Raw genomic sequence first — 26,027 nt, forward strand, 5'->3', positions numbered from 1 at the left:
TCTTTCAGCAGCATAAAACTGCCACTCATTCAAGGAATGCAGGGAGAGAGAAATTGCGTATGTATTTTTAGCTTTTTTCCCACAACCTTGCTCTGCGACTGATCCTGATTCTTGCCAAGCACCTTGTAATGCTTTTATCGAATGGATCTGCTGAGGTGCTTCTTTCTCAGCACGCCACACACATATATCTATCACTTAGCTCTCTGTGCTGGTTAACCAGCGCTACAGACTGCAACTAAGTGGTTGCAATGTTTGACCTTTCTTTCTTGCATGCACAACTACACTTTGTTAGAAGTTGTGCTGGTGCCACCGCCAATTTGTCTGATAAGTGCTGCTATTTCTGTTGCATATTAGATGCATCAGAAGTCAAATGCAACAAAAGCAGAATTAAATCATTTAGAAAATCAGCACAGATCAAGCTAGAAACATGTGCATTTAATTAAAGACTGACCTGTATTTATCTTAGATCCAATGAGCAGCTATTTTGAGCATGGCAATTCATAAATCACCATGAGGTATGAGTGATTTACACATTTTTTTGGAATGTCAACAGAATCTGCAGATATAGTAACTAATGTTTCCATTGGCCTCAGCCCAGAATGAAAAGTTATGCTTTTTCTGAAAAGATTGTTTGTCGATTATGCACCCTCAGTAACACACATGTGCAAGGAATGCTGTGCTAGTATCACATAAGCAGTGTGTTCACTTTAAAATTGAACTTTTGCCTGTTTGGTGATTCTGATTCAATGAATCTGACTGTCAGCTTGAACTTCAGTATGCGAGTACAGAATCAGATGTCTCGTGTGGGACACCGGTCCACCACAGCCTAATTCCTCTCCTCGATAAGAAATTTAATTAGTTTCAGGCAGTCCGGGATTTGAAGATTAACAAAGTGAAAGTTAGTTCTGTTTATGAATAAATGTACATTTTGCAATCAATTAGCAAACGCGTGTATTCAAAGTCGCTTACAAGTAATCATAAAAGATAATCAGATAATTAAATAATCAAATAATGAACCGTGTGAACTATCAAAGACTCGATCTGAGAGAATCGACAATATGTCGACAACACTCATGAGATATCTGGCATGCTGAATATCTGGAGCTGTCAAAAATGCCGTGTGAAATGTGTTCTGATTGAAAATCGGCGATTACCTACTGCCAATGAGAGAGCAGCATCTACAAGTATGGGTATCTGCAGGCCAGCGGGCCTGCTCTGTTAAACATCATTTGGGAAATATTTAAAAAAGAAAACAAATTCAAAGGGGGCTAATAATTCTGACTTCAACTGTACATGTAAACCTAGTGCTTTAACACTTTTTAAAAGAAGAGGGAAATGATTGTTTCCAGTTGATTAGAATCAAGCATCTTGCCGAAACAGAAGTAAAGGCAATGCAGTCCAATTCAATTTTTGACAAATTGTTATTTTCATAAACGATATCAAAGACAGCAGTTAAGTGGTTTGCACAAACATCTTTACAAAATATTCTGGAATAAGATATCTGGACATAACCAAAACATTTGGGCTAATGTAGCAGGGGACTGCTTGTATCTTGTACAGATGGGGTCAACAGAGGAATACATCCTTGCCAGCTTGGCCTTGTAAAGCTGAAGTCAATGTACCACTTTAAATTGAATAAGGCTATGTCTAGCACAAATAGAGTATCTATAGATTCTATATATAGCCTCGTTCCAGTCCTCGTCTGTCAAATTGATATTAAGGTCTAGTTGCCAGGAGTCTCTTTGTGTAGATATTTTTTTGCAACGTTTTCAGATAAATAAAAAAAATTACTATATAAGTGAAAATAAATGTGTGTACACCCAACTAAAGCATAATCGACTATTCACCTTGATCTAAAGTCAGATGTGCAAGAGGAAAAACAAAAAAATATGTATTTAGGCTAGGATATACCCTGCTCTTAAACAGTACTATAAAATCAAGTACTGGACTTCTGTAGAACTCTGTGGTACAGGTCCTGCATCTTTCAAATATTACCTGGAAAGCCTATTCACTGGCCATTGATTAGATGAAAGTTCAGATTTTCCTTACAGATTCACCTTGTAGAATCCTGTACTCTACTACCCTATCTTGATACACTTCAGAGTCGATATATTATTCACTTAACCTACATGCACCAGCATGAGCGTGCCGATGGCAGGTAGTCAGTGTTTGCGTCCCTTGGATGATTAATGTACAGCCTGCAGGGTGCAGGTGACATCTCAGGCTGCGTCCATCATGAGGAGGAACCCCGAGCCCCCAGCTGCTCATTTCATTGCTGTGATAAGTGGATCAGTTCCCCTGAAGTCAGCTCACAGCCAGTCAGCCAACACCTCGCACTGATCTTTAGCACCCGCTCTCATTAAATCCCTTGCCGCATCGCACACTTCCCCCTCTTTTCCTCCCACTTCCTGTCTGTGCACGTGTCAGCCTCTGGAATGCTCTAGTTGATCATTACCTCCACCTCACTGTTTGCTTTACATCAAAGGGCGATGATTACACGCTATGGACGCGTGCTGCATTATTAGTTTTGAAAGCTGCTCTCGATATCAATGGCTTTTGTGTTTGTTTATGTTATGTATATGTACAATGCAATTCCAGGAAAAAATTGAATTAAGTGAATAAAAAAAATATATATGCAACGATCATTTGACATGCTGTCAGAGCAGCATATGCACCAACTTTACCATCACATTGATGATATGCATGTAAACAAACTTCTCACAAGGAAAGAATGGGTGCGCATACACCAATATCCACCCAAAATGACTTTTGAAGTGACGACAGTAGTCTTAATAGTGCCCTATGTTAAGCTGGAAGGTTTTTGTGGTAATTTTAACCTAATGATATTGCAGTAGAGTGCTGACAGCTAGTGTGACTTCCTTTCTGCCCTCTGGACAAAATTGCAGCCGAATCCGCTGAGGCCAGAGCTATGGAGATGGGTGACAACACTGTTCATTAACCAGACCTTAACTTCATTCAGACTCACCAGCAGAGTCCAAAATTAACACAGTGCTGCACTATATATAGAATATTTGGTCATTTGGTTAGTGAATGTACCATACATTTGGCTAGGAAACTGGATGGTTGTGCACAGTAATAGGTAGACGGAAACAAAGCTAATTATGTTGTAATATAATTATTTACTATGAATTATATTTTGGGGCTGCGCAGTGGGTAGCACGTTCCTCTCACAACAAGAAGGTCCCTGGTTCGAGCATTGGCTGTGTCAGTTTCTGTGTGATGTTTCTGTCAAATGTCAAATGACAGTCAATATGTTAACTACTGTAATACAAAATATGCCATTTCACGGGTAGCACAATCACCTCACAGCAAGAAGGTCACTGATTTGAGCCCCGGCTGGGTCAGTTGGCGTTTCTGTGTGGAGTTTGCATGTTCTCCCCGTGTTCATGTGGGTTTCCTCCGGGTGCTCCGGTTTCCCCCACAAGTCCAAAAACATGCGGTACAGGTGAATTGGGTAAGCTAAATTGTCCATAGTGTATGTGTGTGAATGAGTGTGTATAGATGTTTCCCAGTGATGGGTTGCAGCTGAAAGGGCATTCGCTGCGTAAAACATATGCTGGATAATATTCCACTGTGACGACCCCAGATTAATAAAGAGACTATGCGGAAAAGAAAACGAATGAATGAATAATTATATTTTACCAATAATGATAAAAAAATTCTTGATTAAAAAGTTTAATGATTAAAAATATATATAGTCTTGTTGGATGTTGAAATTGGACTGCTGTGTTTAGATAAATAAACATTTACTGATTTAAGATTTTATTTGCTTGCTTGCTTCCCCAAATTCTTTAAATTTTTTAAAAATGTCTCTTAACAGCTAACAAGTATGATCACAAATACATTTCTAATCCTGCTCAGCAGCAAAGCTTTGCTCTGGTCTCCTTTGTGCTTGACGTTTACAGTTTGACCACAGAAGAAGCTATCTGTCAATTTGTTTACATCCCAGCTTTAACACCAGCGCTAATTGCAGGAACTTGACGGTATTCTTGTGTTTTTCTAGTAAATGTTTGTCTTGTAAGCCGCAGAGCTCTAGACTGTGCTGTAGGCTTCTGAAGGTGTGAAAATTGTAGTTATATGTGATGTTATGGGTAAGACTTGGTGTCAAGCTAGGCATAAAAGTGTCTTATGTGTGCGAGAGATGTCTCCGTGGAATAGAAATGATCAAAAGCAGGAAGAAAAGCATTTTACTGGTAAACCTCCCACTGTGCCACATTTTGCAGGGATATTTTTTCACACTGCAACGCATATGTAGTCCTGCAGTGCGGGCAGAGACAGAATGCCATGATTCCTCTGTATTAAACAAATTGTTGTCAGCTGATCTGTTTGGAGATAATCTAGCAAGCATAATCATTAAGATGTTTCTCTGAATCTAAGCACAAATCAAAGGTCTGAGATAACGGCTAACACCAGGCTGTTGTCTTTTGTGTACACCAGTAGTTTTAGTAATAGCAGAACGATTGGAAGATGGTGACATGTAAAAGATACACATTTTATTTTCAGCTGCATGTGTTGAGCTGCAAAATAAATATTTCAAAAATTGAGTTATTTAATGTAATAGACTAAGTATAATATGTTTAATTTAATCTGTTTAAATCTTACTGATTGACCTTTGGATAACCTGTATGTACAGTAGAGTGTAGTTTTGCATCATTTCCTGTAAAAATGGGCATTCATGTTCACAATGACTTGGTCACCATACATCTGAACTGTTTCAGTTTCTACGACTGCATTAGCTAACTCTATTTAATTGTAACTAGCTGTCTGGTTTGCTGCAATGTCGATTATTTGCATAAAGTCGAGTTTAGTGGCAAAATGTTGGCGTTGTGCCATTAATTAAAAAGTCACTCTTATCACACTCTTATTAAAAAGTCATTACTGCAAAACGCTGTCAGTTTGAGCACACTGGAAGTTGTTTTTCCACAGGATTAAAGGCAAAGCTCATTCATTTTTATAGATTTAAGTTTGGGCAAACTGTGGGATATTTTTTTAGGAGAAATATACCTTTAGATAAAGATTCATTATGAATCTTAAACCTTTTAAGGGGTCGTGTGTAATGTGCACTTTTCTTCAATGTCTGTTTTAGGTGATATACAACTCATTCGGTGGCACATCCAAAGGGCTACACTTCAACTATTTAATCGTCGGCCTGGTTCTGTTGACAAGAGGGCGTGATGAAGAGAAAGCCAAATGTAAGTGTACGGACGACTGTCCACCCAACCTTTTTAAATTTTGTCGAGCATTATAATTAAGTTCTTAACCTCATTGTTTGATTATTTATGTGCATTATGCATGAAGATTTATTATTATAATTATTATTAATATTATTATTATTATTATTATGCTTTTCTTTTTTTATTGTGGTAGTTCACCCAAAATGAAAATTTACTTACCATTAATTCTTCCTCAAGTTGTTACAAAGCTTTATGAAGTTTTTTTATTTTTCTGTTGAATATTTATATTGAAGAATGTACAAAACTAGTAGCTTTTGAAATCAATAGTGAACTGAAAAAACTTATTTGCTGATCGTTCAAACTACTTATTTAATATGATATTTCATTTTAAGTTGAACCAACACAATTTGGGGGACAACTTAATTGTTTTATGTTCAATCCACTTAAATTAAAAAAAGATTAAGTGAACTTAATTGATTGGTGTGGGACAACATGAAGGAATTGTGTAGAACCTAGCATGGATGCCGTCGAGGGCTGCAGAATGTATCAGTTCAGCATCACTATCGAAATGTTCATCCACAATAGTCACATCACAAGATATGTAATGTTGAGTCTGAATTATAGTTGACCAGGAGCTACAGAATTGTATTTAATTACTGTATTTATGCAGCATTTATATGATTTATGCAAAAAAAAAAAAATTCTTAGATTTTTTTTGTCTTGTTTCTAGTCCAAATATCTACATTTCAAAGCGAAAACAAGATTATTTTACTTTGCCCACTGACAGATAATTTTGTTTGTTTGTTTTAAGGAAAAACTTGAAAGATTAAAGTTGAAAATAAGACCATATTTTACTTGATCTAAGAATTTTTAGATATTTGCAATCGAAATTAGACAAAGTAAGAAAAGCATATTTTGCTTTGTGATTATTCAGTTTCTGTACCTGAATACTGTTAGACTCCATAGGGAAATACATCAAATACAGCATTCAAACTCTCTTATAAAACTATTGCTTATCAAAATACAGTTGAAATAAGAATTATTAAACCTCCTGTGAATTTTTTAATTTTTTTATATTTCCCAAATGATGTTTAATAGAGCAAGGAAATTTTCCCAATATGTCTGATAATATTTTTTCGTCTGGAGAAAGTCTTATTTGTTTTATTTCGGCTAGAATTAAAGCGGTTTTAAATTTTTAAAAATAATTTTAAGGTCAAAATTATTAGCCCCTATAATCTATATATAAATATTTTTTGATAGTCTACAGAACAAACCATCGTTATACAATAACTTGCCTAATTACCCTAACCTGCCTAGTTAACCTAATTAAACTAGTTAAGCCTTTAAATGTCACTTTAAGCTGTATAGAAGTGTCTTGAAAAATATCTAGTCAAATATTGTTTACTGTCATCATGGCAAAAATAAAACAAATCAGGAAGTAGAAATGGGTTGTTATTATTATTTTTAGAAATGTGTTGAAAAAAATCTTCTCTCTGTTAAACATACATTGGGGAAAAAATAAATGTTGGCAAATAATTCAGGGGGTTTAATAATTCTGACTTTAACTGTTGCAGAAAATTATAATATCACAATACCAGGTTTTTCCAATATGATGCAGCCCTAATACAGACTGATATTGATATCATTGTTGTGTTCAACAGAAGAAAGAATCTCAGACAAGAACAAGTGAAGGATCAATAAATGATGGCTGAGTTTTCATTTTTGGGTGAACTATCCCTTTAATAGTCTTGGTGTGCTTTACACGTGTGTATGTTGTTTATTTTGTGTCACATGAGATCCCTGAGGGATTCTGTTAGAAACAACAATCTAAACAAGCACACCTCAGCCTCAACATAGTCGGTCTTCCAGTGTTTTTTAGATTTGTTTTGCACTGTTTTTTTCAGGCAAACTCGTAGCCTCGTGCACACTTGAGTTCACAGTCTGATGTTCCCCGTAGTTGTTAGTGTCTGCTCTGATGTGTCCCGCTGTGTCCCTGACAGCTGTGATTGATGTGGCGTTGCCTGCTAGAGCTTGATAAGGTGTTTGGGTGTATTAAGCAGCTTGTCTTCTGCATTCACAGACATCTTCAGCTTGTTCGCGAGTGATTCTGCCACCTGTGTGGTCCGGGAGGATGTGGAGAACATGCTGCGCTCAGTGGATGGGGAGGTCCCGCCTTCTCTTAGGAAGTGCTTTACTGAGGTCAGAATAGAAAAACATTAACCACTCTGTCACCTGTTTGACATAAATAAATAGCACTTCAGCTTATATCTGTGAATTACAAACAACCTAAAGATGGTGTTTATTTTCACAGTTCTTATCATTGTTGTCCTTACAATATTTTACGATTTAATATGGGGTTAGATAGTGAAGAGCTTATTTAAAAATATATATATATATATATATTTAAAATGTGGTATAACTTTATTTTGATGGTCCATATACTGAATCATCTACAATAGATGAATAGTAGTCAGTAGTGTTTCAAACTGATATTTTCTTCTTATATTTCAGTGCTTCCCACACATAGACTTTACTTGGGCAGCCCGCCCAGGTATATTAACAGCCACCCAAGTATATTTAGTGACACATTTTAAGTAGTGGAATCTTCTCTCCAGTACCCGTTTCATACGGCTCGTTCTGTGTGCGCACTGTCCACGCACAGACAGTCTCACATACTCTGCAGACCCACAGAGACCCCTTTTTGCATCCGGCCGGGGTTTCTAAATCTACTAAAATGTCCAGGATTTGATTTTGCTTTTTTTTCTAAGCTGTCATTGCTTTTATGCGCACAGCCACAAGAGAGACATTAAATAATTAATTCTTTAATCTCAGAAAAAAAAAAACTCAGAAAAACTTTACTAAATTCTCTGAGAGGACAAAATGACATCTAAATTGGCTGCAGAATATTTGTACACTAATAGAAATGGGTAATCAACTCATTTGTCTTATAAATAATCTACACCTTTTAATCTTGTGATTATTATAATTTTTAGAGATATTGTCTGTTTTTATTCCTTTTTTCTGTCATTTATTTCTCATTTGCTGTATATTTTATTAATTTGATTATGTCGATATATTACATATTTTATACATCGAAAACGCTTTGGCAATACTGTGCAAAATGTCATGCCAATAAAGCAACCTGAACTTGAATGAGAGATATAGAGGAGCAGATTTTAGCTGTCAGTGGGTGCACATGGCTTCTAAATAGCATAAAAGAGATTTTTAAAAATTAATTTTAAGTCTTTTTTTTTTTACTTTACCCCATTGAAAAGAAAAAGTTTAAAAGAGATAATAATAAAAAATAGTGTATAAAATCGAATTATGTTTTGTTTGTCGCATATAGTTATTTTTTTATGTGACGTGAGTAAAAAGTGTATTTCAATGCGGCTACCACCGCAAGTATATTTCAAACCTGTGGGGAGCACCTATTATTATTATTATTATTATTATTATTATTATTATTATTATTATTATTAATATTATATTCTGCTTTATCTGTATAGTCATGCAAACAATTGTTTGCAGAGCAAGTTTTTCTGCCATTTATCATCCCTTGTCATTTCTCCCTTAGACAATTGAATCGGAAGCTCTAAAATAAACGCAAAAACGAGCGCACTTCCGCATTGAAGAATTGGGTCAATAGAGACAAAATATACTTTGTTAAAAAGAGATGTACATACTGCTTAAAGGGATGGTTTTCATAGTGACAAATCCTATTGTCAAATACTATTGTCATCTTCATGTGTGAAACCAATATGCTAATATTTTTAATAATGGAATAATATTTTAAATATGTTAAATATTATTTGTAAAATGTTATATTTCTATTATGTCACATTTATTTGTATTTATATTATACATGAATGCGTAAATAAATAAATAATATTCAGTTTAATTGTAATAACATTTATTTATTCAATTCTATTAATATTATTTACTAACAATCCTTTGGTTTATTTAAATAAAAATATTAATTAATATTATTTAAATAAAAATATATTTTAGTGATATTAAAATAAAACATTTTATATAATTTATATTTTAATTATTTTATTTTAGGTTGTACTAAATGATATTTTGTAATATTAGTTTAATGTCACTTGTATTATTTTTCATTATTGCATGTTTTCTTCTGTTATTTGTAAGAAAATGACATGAATATGAGGCCTAATAAAAAAAGATTCCACGGCTCTACAATATGCATCACTGTGCAAAAATGTCACTTTCAAATGTATCCACTTGAGAGCGTCTTCAAGAAGCTGTTTTACAGTCCAGAAACGGCATCTCTATGTGGACACAAGAAAAAACCTAAGAGAAAAAGATAGTGGAGACACAACCACAGTCATATATGTCATCTTTTGGCTAACACGTCAATAGAAATTACACTGTGAAACTGAATCCAATTTGCTATTTACTTGCTGATTAATGCATCACATGCCTTTTAAATCCAGTCTCTGTCTAACCCGTGACACTTAATTTAATGGTTGCCAAATTCTATCTATCTATCTATCTATCTATCTATCTATCTATCTATCTATCTATCTATCTATCTATCTATCTATCTATCTATCTATCTATCTATCCATCTATCCATCTATCCATCTATCTATCTATCTACCTATCTACCTATCTCTCTCTCTCTCTCTCTCTCTCTCTCTCTATATATATATACATACATATATACATATACATATATATATAAATATACATATATATATAAATATACATATATATACATATACATATATATACATATATACATATATATTTATATATATATATATATATATACATATACACATATATACACACACCCACACACACACACACCATACCTCTAGAACGGTTTGCCCCATTTAAACTTCTGTTTAAAGAGAGCTTTCTCTGTTACAGCGCTTGTCTAATAATAAGATTAAAAGGTTGACGGTGCAAATGTTGCAGCCGACAAGGTCACATAATACGGATTTGACATACATTTGCTCCTATTTGTTTGTTTGCTCTTCTATGAAAAACACTTTCTTAGCCAGCTTCACTTCTAGATTAAGGGAAAGCCACCAGATGCAGCACTTTGGTTGTTTGTTGTTTAGCAAGACTCTCTTATCTCTTCACCCAACCCACTCACACAAACATATCTGCATACAACAGAATTCAGTCCACATTAATAAACAGAAAACTGAACAAGGGGAAACAACTAAAACTCAGTTCAAATTCTGCACTCTTTCTGAAATGCTGTTTAAGTTTGTCATGGCTTCCTTTAAGAAATGCACTGTAGTGTTTAATGTTTCTGTTGTGTTTCTGTCCAGGGGGAGAAGGTGAATTATGAGAAGTTTAAGAGCTGGCTGCTTCAGAATAAAGATGCTTTCACGTTCTCCCGCTGGCTGCTGTCAGGTGGCGTGTGCGTAACGTTGACTGACGACAGTGACACACCCACCTTCTATCAAACCCTGGCAGGTGTCACTCACTGTAAGTGTCACTCTTCTCTCTCAGTACTGTCTGAATGTCCACTCTGTAATCTCTGTGTACTTGCACTCCATGCACTCAAATCTCTGAATGCACTTGAAACAGTTGGATTATGGAATATTTTTTCTCCATTCTTTTTTTTCTCATGGTGATTTAAAGGTTTTTTTGGTGCATTGAGACTTGAACCAAATCAGATTTTTCTGAGGTTTGAGGTTAAAAGCTAAGAAATGGATGAGGATACAAGGTCATGCGATTTAATCATGCTCATGGTCTCCGATTAAGCTAGATTAATTGCAAATTTTAAATATAGGATTTAGCTGTAAATATGGAGTGTCAAAATAAAAAAATATATGCCAATCCAGTTTAGTATCTTATTATTCTTTTAGTTTTATTTTTAAATTTCCTAAAGTGAATAAGTGCAGATGTCACTTGTCATCGATTAGCTGCACTGTTACGCCGAGGTAGTTTTGGCCACTTAATGTTCAGTGGTCAATGGAAGTGCTTCCTACAAACTGACTCTTTCAAAAACATTTTTTAGCTTTTTAGGTATTGTAGAGTTCATGTATTCTCATAGCAATAGTTCCCATTGATGGTATGGTCTTGAATAATGTTGATGGATCTGCAGTCTGTGATGATCCAATTAATGTTGGAATGAGTTCGCTTTGCTGTTTTTGTTGGTTTTTTTGTTGACAGGCTTGCACTGTTGCACTCATTCAGTGTCCTTTGATGAGCACAACAGGTTAACGCTGTATTGGCACTGGCATTTTACTAAAGTGTGTTTGGCCCAAAGATGGTATTTCAAACTTGTACCTCGGTGGATTGACAGTGCATCACTACAATAAGTTTACAGAACTTTGGATTATTCCAAATTCCCATTTGGAGGTTTTTTAATGATTCTTGCCGTTTAGCAAACACATTGTGTTTTGATCAATAATATATTATCTTATTATCCATCATAAAGTTATATGGCTGCAATGACAGCAGGAAACTGGGGTAAAACCTTATCAAACGATTAATTTGCATTAAAGAAATATTAACAGGTTAGTGTTTTCAGATTAATCTCATGCATTAACATTGACAGCACTAAAGACAAAGACAAAAATATTGTCTCCTATTCAAGGTTTAGGAGCAACAAATAATAACTTGACTTCTAGTTGATCATTTGGTATCAGAAGTGGCTTATATGAAAGGCAAAGGCCTCTAGATTACACTTATTTTACCTAAATAAAATATGCTCATGCCTTGATTTTTAATTATTTAATTGGGACAGTAAAGGTCTGACTTTGTTTAGACAAGTCTTGTTACTTTACAGAAATAATGTACAGTATAGATCATAAAGTCATGGTGCTGTGGAAAAAATAATTAATATTGTGTATGACTCCCTTGAGCTTGGAGGACTGCATTCATACATCTCTGCAGTGACTCAAATAACTTATTAATAAAGTCATCTGGAATGGCAAAGAAAGCGTTCTTGCAGGACTCCCAGAGTTCATCAAAGTTCATCTTCGATGCCTCCTCCCTTATCTTACCCCAGACATGCTCAATAATGTTCATGTCTGGCAACTGGGCTGGCCAATCCTGTAGCACCTTGACCTTCTTTGCAATAAGAAACTTTAAAGTAGAGGCTAAAGTATGAGAAGGATCGCTATCCTGCTGAAGAATTTGCCCTCTCATGTGGTTTGTAATGTTGTAACAGCTCAGGCTGTTGATGTTGCCATTCACTCTGCAGATCTCTCACATGCCCCAATACTGAATGTAACCCCAAACCATGATTTTTCCATCACTAAACCTGACTGATTTTTATGAGAACCTTGGGTCTCTGTGTGAGTTCCAATAGGTCTTCTGCAATATTTGTGATGATTGGGATGCAGTTCAACAGAAAAATCGACCTTCCAAATGATCAACTAGAAGTCAAGTTATTATCAAGTTATTATTTGTTGCTCTTTCAACTGGGATCGATGACAAGACTTTTGTTAGGTAGTGTAAGTCATATAAAAAGTTAAGACATAAAATTTAATATGAAATTGTTGTGTTTGCATATCAGGACATAAAAAATTATCTTAATTTTGGCAGGTATTTTTGGGGAAAATAAAACTACATATAGGAACAATAGCATTAAAAAATAATAATAAGTGAGCAGAGGTTTTAGCAATTCATTGGTCTGGAGCCCTCAGGTGTGTGTTAACACAATGCTCATCCCACAGCTAAAGTTTAGCCAAAATTGGGTCACACAATAAGACAATGATTCCAAGCACACCAGCAAATCTACAACCCAACAGCTGAAAAAGAAAACAAAGAAGCATCAAAGTCCAGACCTTATCCTGACTGAAATGCTACGGTAAAAGAACTCCAGAATGAATTTTAATACCTGCCTCCAGAGCCCAAATTCTGCTCTCCACACTCCCTGAGTTCTTTATATTCCTATAGTACTCTAAATACACAGAAAAAGCCTGGGTCTGTCACCCTTTATAGGCATCAGTTTTCAGAAGTCGGTGTTATCATTAGGCTTATCATTTAAATGCACTGGAGGCATTGTGTGTCACTGAAGCTGACAGTAATCTGCTCTTTCATAGTCTGTGCTGCCAATGTTTAGGTGAGTTGCGAGTCTCATTTTGTCCAGTTCTCCCTCCGACAAAATCAGCAAATCAGTCAGCCTGCCCTCCACCGGGAGAGAGGCATCTGTGTGAGATAATGGCGAGTGACAGGCAACACTTCCCACTCAGTGAACACACACACACCCAGCATTTGTACACACTGAGCCCTGCTGCAGCTGTCACTGCCACCCAGCTATTAAAACCAGACTGACACGGTGAGGGAAATGGCTGCATTCTCTCAGAGACCCCGAGCCGGCGCAGTGACAGAATATCAGAGCACCATCTCTTCTCGTGGAGACAATGATTTATTCAAGTGCTGAAGATCTTCCACCCGCTCAGTCACTCAGTGCTTTTGCTGTCATAAAATTGTAATGCAGGAAGCCTGTAATGCGTTCTGTTCTATCTATGCTGTACGACTCAGTTGATACCCATTTGCAAGTGACTAGGGTTGGGTATCATTTGACTTCAATTCAATTCTGATTACACTTGTCGATTTTACACTTTGATTTTGATTCTTGTTGATTCCCAGTTTTCACTCCAATGTAGTATAAATCTCATAAAAAATTTTCAAATGTATCTGATTCTTAAACTTAAGTATCACACTCCAGAATTGGAATCGAATTTTGATTCCCAACCCTTCAAGTGTCCATTCTGTCCCTGCAATAATATACTTTCAGAATCGTATTAATAATATTTTTAAATGTAATTGTCTGTTGTTGTATTTTTCTGCCTCTCTATGTAATAATTTTTCTTTCTGACTAATGCCAAGTTCAGACTGCATTATTTTAGCCTCGATTTTGACTCGCCAACAGGTTTTGAGAAATCGTCGACAAATGCCTGAAATCACAACCAAATCGGTGCTCGTTCACGTGAGTAACAATCACAGAGTGTGAACTATCAAAGACGCAATCTAAGAGAATTGGCAATGAGTCGCCAACATCTGTGAGATATTTGACATGCTAAATATCTGGAGCTGTCAGCGTTTCAAATCATACCGTGTGAAATGTGTTCTGATTGAAAATAACATCGGCAATTAGCTACAGCCAATGAGAGAGCAGCATCCACTAGTGTGGGTGTCTGCAGACTAGCAGGAGGTTGGGGAAGAAGTTAAAAGCGCTCATTTTCAGTTATTTGGACCCAATAAATGGAGGGAAAACTAGTGGAAATTTGGCAGGAGCAATCTGAGCAATACCACATATGGGTCGAAAAAGAAAAAAGTTGAGGAGAAATTGCTAATTCCTTTTAAAAGCCAGGTGAGCAAAATAAGGACATTTTCAACCCCATTAAAGGCTTCTTTCTCATTCTGCAGTTAATAACAAAAGATAAACCTCGTGACCACATTGTTTCCATGTCACTTCTCGCGTGTGTTTGGTTCTTCCTATTTTGTTTTTTAAGTTTCGTGCAGTGTGAAACCCCCTCTCGCTGATCCATCTTGCAGTGTAAACACATCAGCAACGTAACGCTACCCCAGATAGGCATGCAGTATGAAAAAATCGTACTAAGACGACTACTTTGAAAATCATGCAGTCTGAACTTGGCATAACTGTCTGTTATTGTCGGTCTCTCTGATGTTCTGTCTGTCTTTCTATCTGTCCATCCATCCGTCTATTTTTTTACCACTGGTGGTCTGTCTACGTTGTTCTCTCTGTCACTTTATCTGTCTCTCTGTCAATCTGTTCATCATTTTATCTCTCTTATTTTATTGTTTTCAATCAATCTGAATCTTATTCTCTTTTTAAAAAAAAATTATTTCATTTACATTACGTTTAAGCATTTGGCAAATAGTTTAATCTTATGCAGTTTGCAAATGAGGACAATAAAATGTATTTTTATAAAAAAAAAGAAAATACAATGCAAAGTCTTTGTGTTAAAGAGGACCTGTGCAATTGTTTTTATTATTAAATAAATTACATAGACAGTAATAGAGGACCAGAGGATTTCTTTAAAAAAATATATAGAATATACAATAGACAGTGTTAGTTATGGAAGGTCAAATGTTGATAAAAAAAAATAGTCTTTAGGCGTTTCTTGAGTATGACTAAAGACTAAGGCCCCGTTTAGACTAATACATTTATAGTTTTACACGCTTACACTAGCGTTTCATCTAGCGTTTCTGAACCGATGTCTGTCCACACAATACCACTGAAAACGCACATCACGTGACCACACACACACACACACACTCTGGCATGCCCTGCAGTGTATGCGCGCATCTGCACTTTAGGCAGTCAACGGGTGCTTTGAGCACAGAACCCCAGCTGAGAGCTATGCACGTCAGACAGTAAATCAACAATCTACTGCTTGATCTAATCTCACTATATTTGTTATGTGAAATTTAATTAATCAATCTAGTAATCTATATCTAACGACTTTGGTCTGTTGAATCTATTGTTTTCAGGTTACGTGTTTTGGCTGAGCGCAAAGATAAGTTAATATATAAATTTATGTAACAACGTATACTGATTCTGCACATTTGACTGATTGCTTGCCTTTATTTCCTATAATGTATAAACTTGTTGTACGTTATACTTTTATAATGGCCATTGTTGATTATTAAAACTGATATCCAGTAAAAGAGGGTATGTTTCTTATTTTGGGTATGTTTCTTGCGAAGTCTGAACTTACAAGGAGAGGATGCAGGACTGAACTTTGTGTAGGCTACTTAAGATTGAGGTAAAAGCTGCATTAGGCGAATGTCTGCAGCCATCTCTCCATTTTAGATGTCTCCATTTTCCCCCATCCACACTGACACGGAGCAGCAGCGTTTTAAAGCCAAAATGGTCTCTTCAGCATTTCCAAAACGCTCCGTTTTTGGTGCTCGAAAACTCAGAGGCAGTGTGGATGGAAATCATAACTATAGCAAAACTGTAAACGGGGCCTACGCTGACAACTCTGATCAATCAAAATCAACAAAAAAGTATTAATATGCAAATGATATGACAAGTCACAGGTGATTTAACAAAGAACTGAATGAGTTTTATAGAAAAGGACAGTATAGAAAATAGTATGTTCTATCTGTCTGCCTGTATTGCACTCCCTGTCTTTCTTTCTCATTCTGTATCTTTCTGTATTGTTATAACTGTCAGTTGGTCAGTTTGTCTGCCTATTTGTCTTCTAATAAGTTTGTCTGTGTCATTCTATCCATCCTTTATTCTGTAAATTCTAATATTGTTCTATATGTCTCGCTCTCCCCCTTGATCTCTCTTTCTAGCATTCTGTTTATCGATCTGTCTGTGAGAAAAAAAAAAAAAAAAAAACATTTACTGCCTACACTGAAAAAATTGTTCATTGGATTTACTAAAAAAATTAATGTAACTGGTTGCAAACCATTTATATGGGCCGGCCACTTTATTAGGTACACCTGTCCAACTGCTCGTTAACGCAAATTTCTAATCAGCCAATCACATGGCAGCAACTCAATGCATTTAGGAATGTAGACATGGTCAAGACGGTCTGCTGCATTTCAAATCGAGCATCAGAATGGGGAAGAAATTTTAAGTGACTTTGAACGGGCCATGTTTGTTGGTGCCAGACGGGCTGCTCTGAGTATTTCAGAAGCTGCTGATCTACTGGCATTTTAACGCACAACCATCTCTAGGGTTTACAGAGAATGGTCAAAAAAAGAGGAAATATCCAGTGAGCGGCAGTTCTGTGGGTGCAAATGGCTTGTTGATGCCAGAGGTCAGAGGAGAATGGCCAGACTGGTTCGAGCTGATAAAAAGTCAACAGTAACTCAAATAACCACTCATTACAATGAGGTATGCAGAAGAGCATCTCAAGACGTCAAAACTTGAGGCAGATGGGCTACAGCAGCAGAAGACCATACCGGGTGCCACTCCTGTCAGCTAAGAGCAGGAAACAGGCTACAATTCACACGGGCTCATGAAAATTGGACAATAGTAGATTAGAAAAACATGGCCTGGTCTGATGAGTCTTGATTTCTGCTGCGACATTCGGATAGTAGATTCAGGATTTGGCATCAACAACATGAAAGCATGGATCCATCCTGCCTTCTATCAACGGTTCAGGCTGGTGGTATTGGTGTAATGGTGTGGGAGATATTTTCTTGGCACACTTTGGGCCCGTTAGTACCAATTGAGCATAATGCCGATGCCACAGCCTGCCTGAGTATTGTTGCTTGCTGACCATGTCCATCCCTTTTTGACCACAGTCTACCATCTTCTGATGGCTACTTCCAGCAGGATAACGCGCCATGTCATAAAGCATGAATAATCTCAGACTGGTTTCTTAAATATGACAGTGAGTTAATAGTACTCAAATGGCCTCCACAGTCACCAGATCTCAATCCAATAGAGCACCTTTGGGATGTGGTGGAATGGGAGATTCGCATCATGGATGTGCAGCCGACAAATGTGCAGCAACTGCGTGATGCTGTCATGTCAATTTGGACCAAAATTTCTGAGGAATATTTCCAGTACCTTGTTAAATCTATGCCATGAAGGATGAAGGCAGTTTTAAAGTCAAAACAGGGTTTATCCCGGTACCTAATAAAGTGGCCGGTGAGTGTATCTTTTTTTTAATAATACCAGGATATGTGAAAATATAATGGAATGAGATCTGCCTACCAAGATTGTCTCAGTAGGCAGCTTAGAAGGCTTTGAGATGCAGCCATTTATACCAAGCAGGAGCAAAGCTATATTGACAGGCATGTTCTGTTCATGAATTAAACAGCAGCCCATGGCTTGCTTTAAACAGCATACACAGCAGTTGTTTGCCTTTGCCATAAATCATTGGACATTATTGGAAGGTCAATTTATGTGCATTTCTGTGTATCAGTAAGAGCGTGATCGATATTTGTCTAAAACGTATTTCTCCATTACAGAATGAATGCACAAGGCTGGGCTTTTCACTGCGTCACAAATCAGGATACCTTTATGTACGGTTGAACTTCTAGTTTGGTCCACAAACACAATATAGAAAGTAAGAACACATAAAAGCAAGTGATTAAGCAAATGGATCAGTAAAATTAGAAGAAGTTTGCTTTGTCAATCGAGGACAGCTTTGGCCGTCTCCAGCCAATCAGAGAAGCTACATAGACAGCGCAGGGTAATCTGCGACCCGCTCCAGATTATCCTCTTAGCTCAGTGAGAGGGCTGTGTGTGTGCTGTCAGTGTGAAGCAGTCATGATCTGCGTGATCTGTGTGGCTTTATGGGTTCAGTCACTTTCCAGAATATGCCTCACACCAGGCCAAGTGCGAACAGGCAAGAGGCCTATCACAAAGTGCACAGTGATGACTGGGTGAGCATTTTCTGTGAGAAAGAAAGGGAGTTGGGTTGCACACGGAGATGGAGAGTACCTGTATTTTGCCAACATAATGGCAGCTTGTGTGGAGTTTTCTATGGGACATGCCATATCTAACAGCCAGAGACGTGACATGTGCTGTGGAATATGGTATGGTTCTTCTGTTGCCACTCTGATAGAGTCGCTCCGTTAGGTGAGTACTGCTGTTTTGGAGGTGTAAAGTTCCCAAGGCTAAATTTATTTGATCAGAGATACTGTTAATACAATAAAATTATCAAATGTTAATTCAATTTAGAATGTTTTCTGTTGTAATGTATGGATATGTGCGATTTATTCTTGGCAGAAATTAGTTTTCAGCAGGATTAATCCAGGTTTCAGTATCGTATGATCCTTCAGAAATCGTTCTGCTGATGAGAAATCATATGCTAATCTGATGCACAAGTCATTTTTCTTTTATTAATTTAAAACCAGTTGAGCTGCTCAATATTTTCCCTGAAACTATGATGGTTTCACTTTCAGTTGAAAGTAAAAATACAATGTTTATTAATAAAGTTTAAATAAATCTTTGTTTTTTTTATTAGTTGTTCATTTGAATGCAGTTTGACATTTTATTAAATTTAGTATTAAAATGTAACATTTTAATAATAGTAAAAAAAATATTTGCTGACAAAAATAATTAAGTTTCTTAAACTATAAGCTTTATTATTTTTTTTACTTTAACTTTATTAAAATATACTTCATTTATTTATAAATATGTATGTTTTAATATTAATATTATTTTTATCTGATGCGCAAGTCATTTTTCGTCTCTTTAATGTAAATGTAAATAATAATAATGTTAATGTAAATATTTTTCTTAAATATATTTATTATCTGTTTTTTGTCCTGTCTCTGTTATCCTGTTGCACTGTAGAAGCTCTGTCATGAAAACAAATTCCTCGTAGGTGTGAACATACCTGGCAATAAAGCTCTTTCTGATTCTGATTATGATTCTAAAACCAGTTGAGCTGCTCAATATTTTCCTTGAAACTCTGATGGTTTCAATTTCAGTTGAAAGTAAAAATGCAATGTTTATTATTAAAGTTTATTGAAGTCTTTTTTATAATTAGTTGTTCACTTGAATTCAGTTTGACATTTTATAACATTTATTATTAAATGTTTACATTTTAATAACAGTTCATTTTGATCTGTGTCTTTGCTGAAAAATGATTAGTTTTTAAATGATAAACTTTTTATTTTTTATTTTAAACTTTAACTTTGTTAAAATATACTGTACTTATTAAGATGTATGTTTTATTTTTAATATTATTTTTATCTGATGCACAAGTCATTTTCCTTCTTATTAATGTAAAACCAGTTGTGCTGTTCAATATTTTCTCTTGAATCTCTGATGGTTTCAGTGAATGTAAAAATACAGTGTTTATTCATTCATTCATTTTCTTTTCGGCTTAGTCCCTCCATTAATCAGGGGTCGCCACAGCGGAATGTACCGCCAACTTATCCAGCATGTTTTACACAGCAGATCCCCTTCCAGCTGCAACCCATCTCTGGAAATCATCCATACACACTCATTCACTCATTCAGAACATGCAAACTCCACATAGAAACGCCAACTGACCCAGCCGAGGCTTGAACCAGCGACCTTCTTGCTGTGAGGCGACAGCACTATCTACTACGCCACCGCATCGCCACAAGTTTTATTATTAAAGTTTATTGATTTTTATTTTTTAATTAGTTGTTCATTTTGAATCATTTTGCTTTGGCGACTTCTGATTAATAAAGGGACTAAGCCGAAAGAAAATGAACGAATGAATGAATGAATTAATGAAAAGTTTCTTTAAAAAAAACGTAATTTTTATTTTAAACTTCAACTTTATTAAAAATACTTTACTTATCTATTAATATGCATATTTTATCATAGTATTCTTTTTTGAATAGTTGAATTTACATTTCTAAATATATGCTGGATATAAAAATGTAAAAATGTGTTTTCGCTAACTGTGACCTTGAGCAGCATGTCATCACAGCATTGATTCATCTTCGTCAATAGTAGGCCATTTACAGTGGAAGTTTTTTGTGGTATTGACTATCATTGGCTGTGCGATTTGTCGCTTCTTACAGAAAAGCAAGAAAAGTAATAGAAATGTGGCGCAAGTAATGGGTGAAATGGATTTTGACAGCTTGAAAGGCTCAACGGTGTCACACGAGCCTAAATGCATAGCTGTACAAGAGGAAATCACAGACCACAGCTCGCTTGAAATGAACCACACGGTGCCTCATATTAAGATGTACCACAACAATCAAGCCTGTAAACATTCTGGATGAGCAATCCGCACAGCGCTTAATAAGCATTATAGATTAAAAGTCTCTGTCCACTGCACAAACACAGAATAACACTCGAGCAGTTTTTCAGCTCCCTGCAGCCCTCCTCAACTAATTATTGTTCTTAATAATAGCGCTTCTCTGAATTATGATAATTCTTGATCACTGCATTAATTACACGGCTCATTGTAATGAAGCTACATTTCCTCTGAGAAATTTGTTTATGTGGATGCTAAGATTTGAAGCCTGTCTTAACTCCAGTTTCCTTTATGTCGTAATAGATTTCCACTCATGACCGCCTCTCATATGACACCGAATCATTGATCGAAATGTATGTCTGATGGGTTCGTACCCCAATATATCCCCTAAATGCTTTTTGTTTTTCTTTTCACTTTACGTCTCTCAGAAAGTATAGCCCTTTTCTCCCAAAGCATTATGGAAAATAATGGCTATTGACCCAATCCTATCAGACTCCCAATTGCCCGTCAAACCATAGAGATTTAACAGTGCTCGAGGAGTCTGAGATAACAGCGGAGATCCAGGGCCTGCTCATTAAGATGCCTTTCATTCCTGTCCCGAGAAACCCCCTAGGATATTCTTTTGTATGGATCAGTTTGCTCATTTATTTATTTATGGAGTGCATTCACTGAAATGTATTGTGTTGTGAATAATAGAGGCGAGGTAGGAGGAGTGTGAAATGAACATCAGGCTAAACAAAGGATCAGATTTGTATTGCTGTGTTTTGACACTTGCCTTATGTGTGACGGTCAGTGTGGGAGGGACAAAAGCAATCCTATTAGACTAAGCTAGAGATTATTGCAAAGCAAGAGAGTTGACCTGGGTCCTCTTAACCTCAACACACTAAAAGACTGGACTATATATATGGAGGTGCTTGAGTCATGCTTTCTCCCAGATGAAGTTATGTAATCGCTCATCATAAATGTTAATTATCACATTTAGCACATGTACAGTCTGCAACGGCTGGGGTTTCTCATTCTAATGCTTTTTTATTATTTTAAATATATATTATTAAAAATTATATTTATTATAATAGATATTAAGTATTAAAATTGCATCAGTATATATTCTTCCTGATGTCATTACAAAGTTGAACACTATTATAATATTAACAAGTCAAGCTCTGAAATTGACAAAATACTGCTATAAATATATAAGTGCTATATATTTTTTCTACTCTTAACTGCCTCTTCACTGTAAAACAATCCTGGTTACCATAAACTTTTAGGTTGAATCAAATTAACCTTATGAGTCCGTTATATTCAGCTTATATTATGTACACTGACTTAAAACAACTCGCGTAACTTGTAAAATTAAGTTGGAACATGATTACTTGGTTTAATAAGCTACAATGACCTAAAAACATATGCTGTCAGGACTAACTGATCATATCAATTTTTACAGTGTACAAATAGTGTCATAATAAAACTTTAGTCATTTTGACTGTAGACTAGTGTCGTGTATTCTATATAAATCTTTTGATAGACTCTTTCATGTGTTTTCCCTTTACATGCCATATTATATTGTATTTGAGGTCTGTGTCTGTTTATACTTTAGTGGCCTTATTTCAGTATACGTATGTTTATAATGTTATCATATTTATTAATATTGTACAACAGCATTTATAGTTTTCTTTTTATTCGTAGTAATTTTATCATTTTTATTTGTCTGTTTAGTATTCTGTGGTGAATAGAAAGTTTAAAATAACAACATTTAAGTGAAATGGAATTCATTCATTTTCTTTTCGGCTTAGTCCCTTTATTAATCAGGGGTCACCACAGCGGAATGAACCACCAACTCATCCTGCACATGTTTTACGCAGAGGATGCACTTCCAGCCACAACTCAACACTGGAAAACACCCATACACTCTTGTACACACTCACTGCTAATTTAGGGCTGTGGAGGAAACCCACACGAACATATTAATTATCATATTGACTGTCACTTTTGTGCAACTTAATGTGTTTAAAGTGTTATGGATAAAAGTAAAGTGTTTGAGATTCATTATACACATAGGTATTAGACCAAATACATAGTCAATATATATAACCATACGTATACACATATTAGCATATATTTATCTGTGAGCGTCTTCTATTTACTTATAGCAACAAAATCAGGTCTTCTTTCAGAAAAAGTGTTTTAAAATGATAAACAGCACGGCCGTTTTCAGCATTGAAAAGAAACCGATAAGTTTCTTGAGCACAGAATATCTTGAAATCAGCATATTTAGTCCTCTTTAAATTGCAGGAATAAATTGCATATCGCGTTACAATTGTGATCTTGGAAAAAAAAACTGACATTGCAATATTTAGTTTTTCTGTGATATATTGCAATATAAATATATTTATAATCAAAAGTGCAGCAACACCAAAGCTCCAAAAATATCCAATTTATTAAATTAAAAAGGGTAATACAAAGCGTGTAACGTTTTGAGCACACCAGCTCAGTGTCTGTCTGATTATAGTTTTGCACTTTTTGCTGTTTGGCTGAGCACCCATGTAAAATTGTGCGTGCATTTGTGCATTATTTTCAATAGAAATATGTTTCACAAGATGTTTTAAATAACTCATTCTTTTTGCAATCAATTCATAATTTGACATTGATAGGGAGTGCATTTGCATAATATATAATAGGCAAATTACAAGCATAAATAAATGCAAAAAAACATAGGAACAAGTGAAATAAATAAGCAGAATTTAAATACTAAAGTGTAAAATAACACTCTATATAGTAATCAACATTTGAAGTGGATCAAAACCTTTCATCAAAGTTATGAGAAAACCCCCATTCTCAGGACGATTTTGAAAAACCTTTTTTATTTTTATATTTGATCATTTCTTGTGCCTAAATTGTTTAAACTGTAAAATTGTACAATCACAGGCCTTAAAAAGCTTTCGCTATATTAGGGTTAAACTCGGCGTGTGTTCTGAACTGTGATTTGTGGTTAATTGTAATCCCAGCTCGACATTGCAGATCCAATTGCAGGTTTCCAGATTGCTATATCAATGTTCGATATGATTTTAAACTGAAATAATATTTAGCAATTTTGTTGTTGTTGAATATTTATTGTTGTTTTGTTTAAATAAATGCAGTGTTGGTTAGCGGACAAGACTTTTAGCCCTTACTGTATATGGCACTGTCATTCAGTTACACATGTACCACATGCTCAACCGATGCTTGACAACTTGTAATTATTTCAAAGAGAATCAGATTTCTCGTGTTTCCTTTCTTGCAGTAGAAGAATCAGACATTATCGACTTGGAAAAACGCTACTGGCTGCTGAAAGCTCAATCAAGGACAGGCCGCTTTGATTTGGAAACCTTTGTCCCGCTGGTCTCGCCCCCTATTCATGCATCGCTGAGTGAAGGTAAGACAGAATTCATTACGCCAATTTTAAAAGCTTCTCAAATGGATTTAGACACACATACGCACGTCTCCACTCACTCCTCGTATGCTTTGAAAACATTTGCGGTACCCAGGAAAGTCACGCTTCATCTTATTTTAGTAGAAGTGGTTTTCTGCTTTTGAAATGTATTGGATCATTTGTGATAAAAGATCTCCAAAGAATCCAATTACTCTTTCTGGCTAATCTAAACACTGACATTTTCCCCCATTTGCCAGGCTTGTTTCATGCCTTTGATGAGAATCGGGACAATCATATTGACTTTAAGGAGATATCCTGTGGGCTCTCAGCTTGCTGTCGCGGCCCTGTAGCGGAGAGGCAGAAGTGTAAGCTTTTTATTATTGCTTATCATCCTCTCTTAGCTGTTCGTCCTATTTCATGGCAGATGCAGGGTTATTGTGGATGTTTGAAGACTTATTTTTTTAATGCATGTGCATAAATTATCTTTAAAATATTGATTTAAGCTTAGTTATAAATGGAGAGCGAAGAGAAAATATGAATGCTTTTTTTCTTCCTTTTTTTTATTTAATTTTTAAAAATTAATGAATATTTTTTTACTGCTATTTCTTTAGCATATTTGTATTTTTCTGTATTGCTGTTAAGTTTTATTTATAATGTTATTTTATATTTCTTATTATGATGATGATGATGATGATGGTATCTTTTTTTATTTGTATGTTTTGCCCTAAATATTGTTTTTGATGCAAGAATTTCTTTTGTAATACAGAGGGAAAAAAATGTGAACTAATTTTGTTTTCTGCTGATAGATTGCAACAATTGATGATTCTTTATATTTGATAATGTAACTTTATAACTTATATTCATCAATATAACAGAGTAAAACTACTGTAAAATATGTATTTCTGTCAAATGTGTATATATTGCATTATAATATTTTAGGCATATTTAAATGTGCAATAAATTATGTAAATGTATTACATTTACATTTACATTTATTTGTTTAAATACTTAATACAGGGTGTCCGCGGGGTCTTAAAAAGTATTAAAAGTTGATAAATCAATTATGAGAAAATGAAGGCCCTTAAAAGGTATTAAAAAGCCTTAATGCCATTTTTACAAGGTCTTAAATTTTGTTCAAACATTGTCCAAAGTGTTTGACTCCAAAAAAGAATAAATATATTTATTTTCATCCTAATATTAACAATGGTGTACTCGATCCACGCGATTGGTTCGGGCCGGGGCACGTTCGGCCAAACTCCTCCGTCTGGATGATGTCACGTAATTTGCAAGATGATGTGACGCTCTCCACATGGAGCAAAACCATATAGCGAAACAGACAGCAAAATGGGAAAATGATTGCGTCATCCCGATTGGAGAAAGACGAGCTTAAACAATGGCTGAAGCCTGTTGCTAAAAACAACCGTGTAATATTAATAAATATTACTGTTTATTAAGGTAAAGCTTTGATACTGATTAGAATTTGAAGTGGCGATGAGGTCTAAAAATATTCTGAGAAGGTCATTAAAAAGTCTTTAAAAGGGATTGAAATTACATTAGGATTCCTGCATATACCCTGTAATACTTGCACAAAAGATAATGAATTGCAATAATAAAAAAATATGTGACACTGGAGTGCAAAACTGAGCTGAAGTTGTACAGATATATTTGTTGGAATATCCAATAATACATTGTATTAGTTAAAATTTTACATTTTTCCTTTTATGTCACAAACCATTAGAATGTTAAGTAAAGACCATGTTCCATGAAGACATTTAGGGTGCTTTCACACCTAGACCTAGTTTT

The 26,027-nt window shown here is 35.5% G+C and overlaps 1 protein-coding gene across 3 annotated transcripts in view; it reads left to right on the plus strand.

The window, feature by feature from the left end:
* usp32 (ubiquitin specific peptidase 32) overlaps nt 1-26,027 on the plus strand; it is an 84,897-nt gene that overhangs the window by 18,262 nt on the left and 40,608 nt on the right. For all 3 annotated transcript variants that reach the window (XM_056473179.1, XM_056473181.1, XM_056473180.1), the window contains exons 3-7: nt 5,108-5,213; nt 7,276-7,394; nt 10,502-10,661; nt 24,096-24,227; nt 24,482-24,589. In XM_056473179.1, the coding sequence (XP_056329154.1) occupies nt 5,108-5,213; nt 7,276-7,394; nt 10,502-10,661; nt 24,096-24,227; nt 24,482-24,589 (625 nt within the window). The remainder of the gene's footprint in view (nt 1-5,107; nt 5,214-7,275; nt 7,395-10,501; nt 10,662-24,095; nt 24,228-24,481; nt 24,590-26,027) is intronic.

The sequence above is a fragment of the Danio aesculapii genome, chromosome 15 (assembly GCF_903798145.1).
Source record: "Danio aesculapii chromosome 15, fDanAes4.1, whole genome shotgun sequence".
Lineage (NCBI taxonomy): Eukaryota > Metazoa > Chordata > Actinopteri > Cypriniformes > Danionidae > Danio > Danio aesculapii.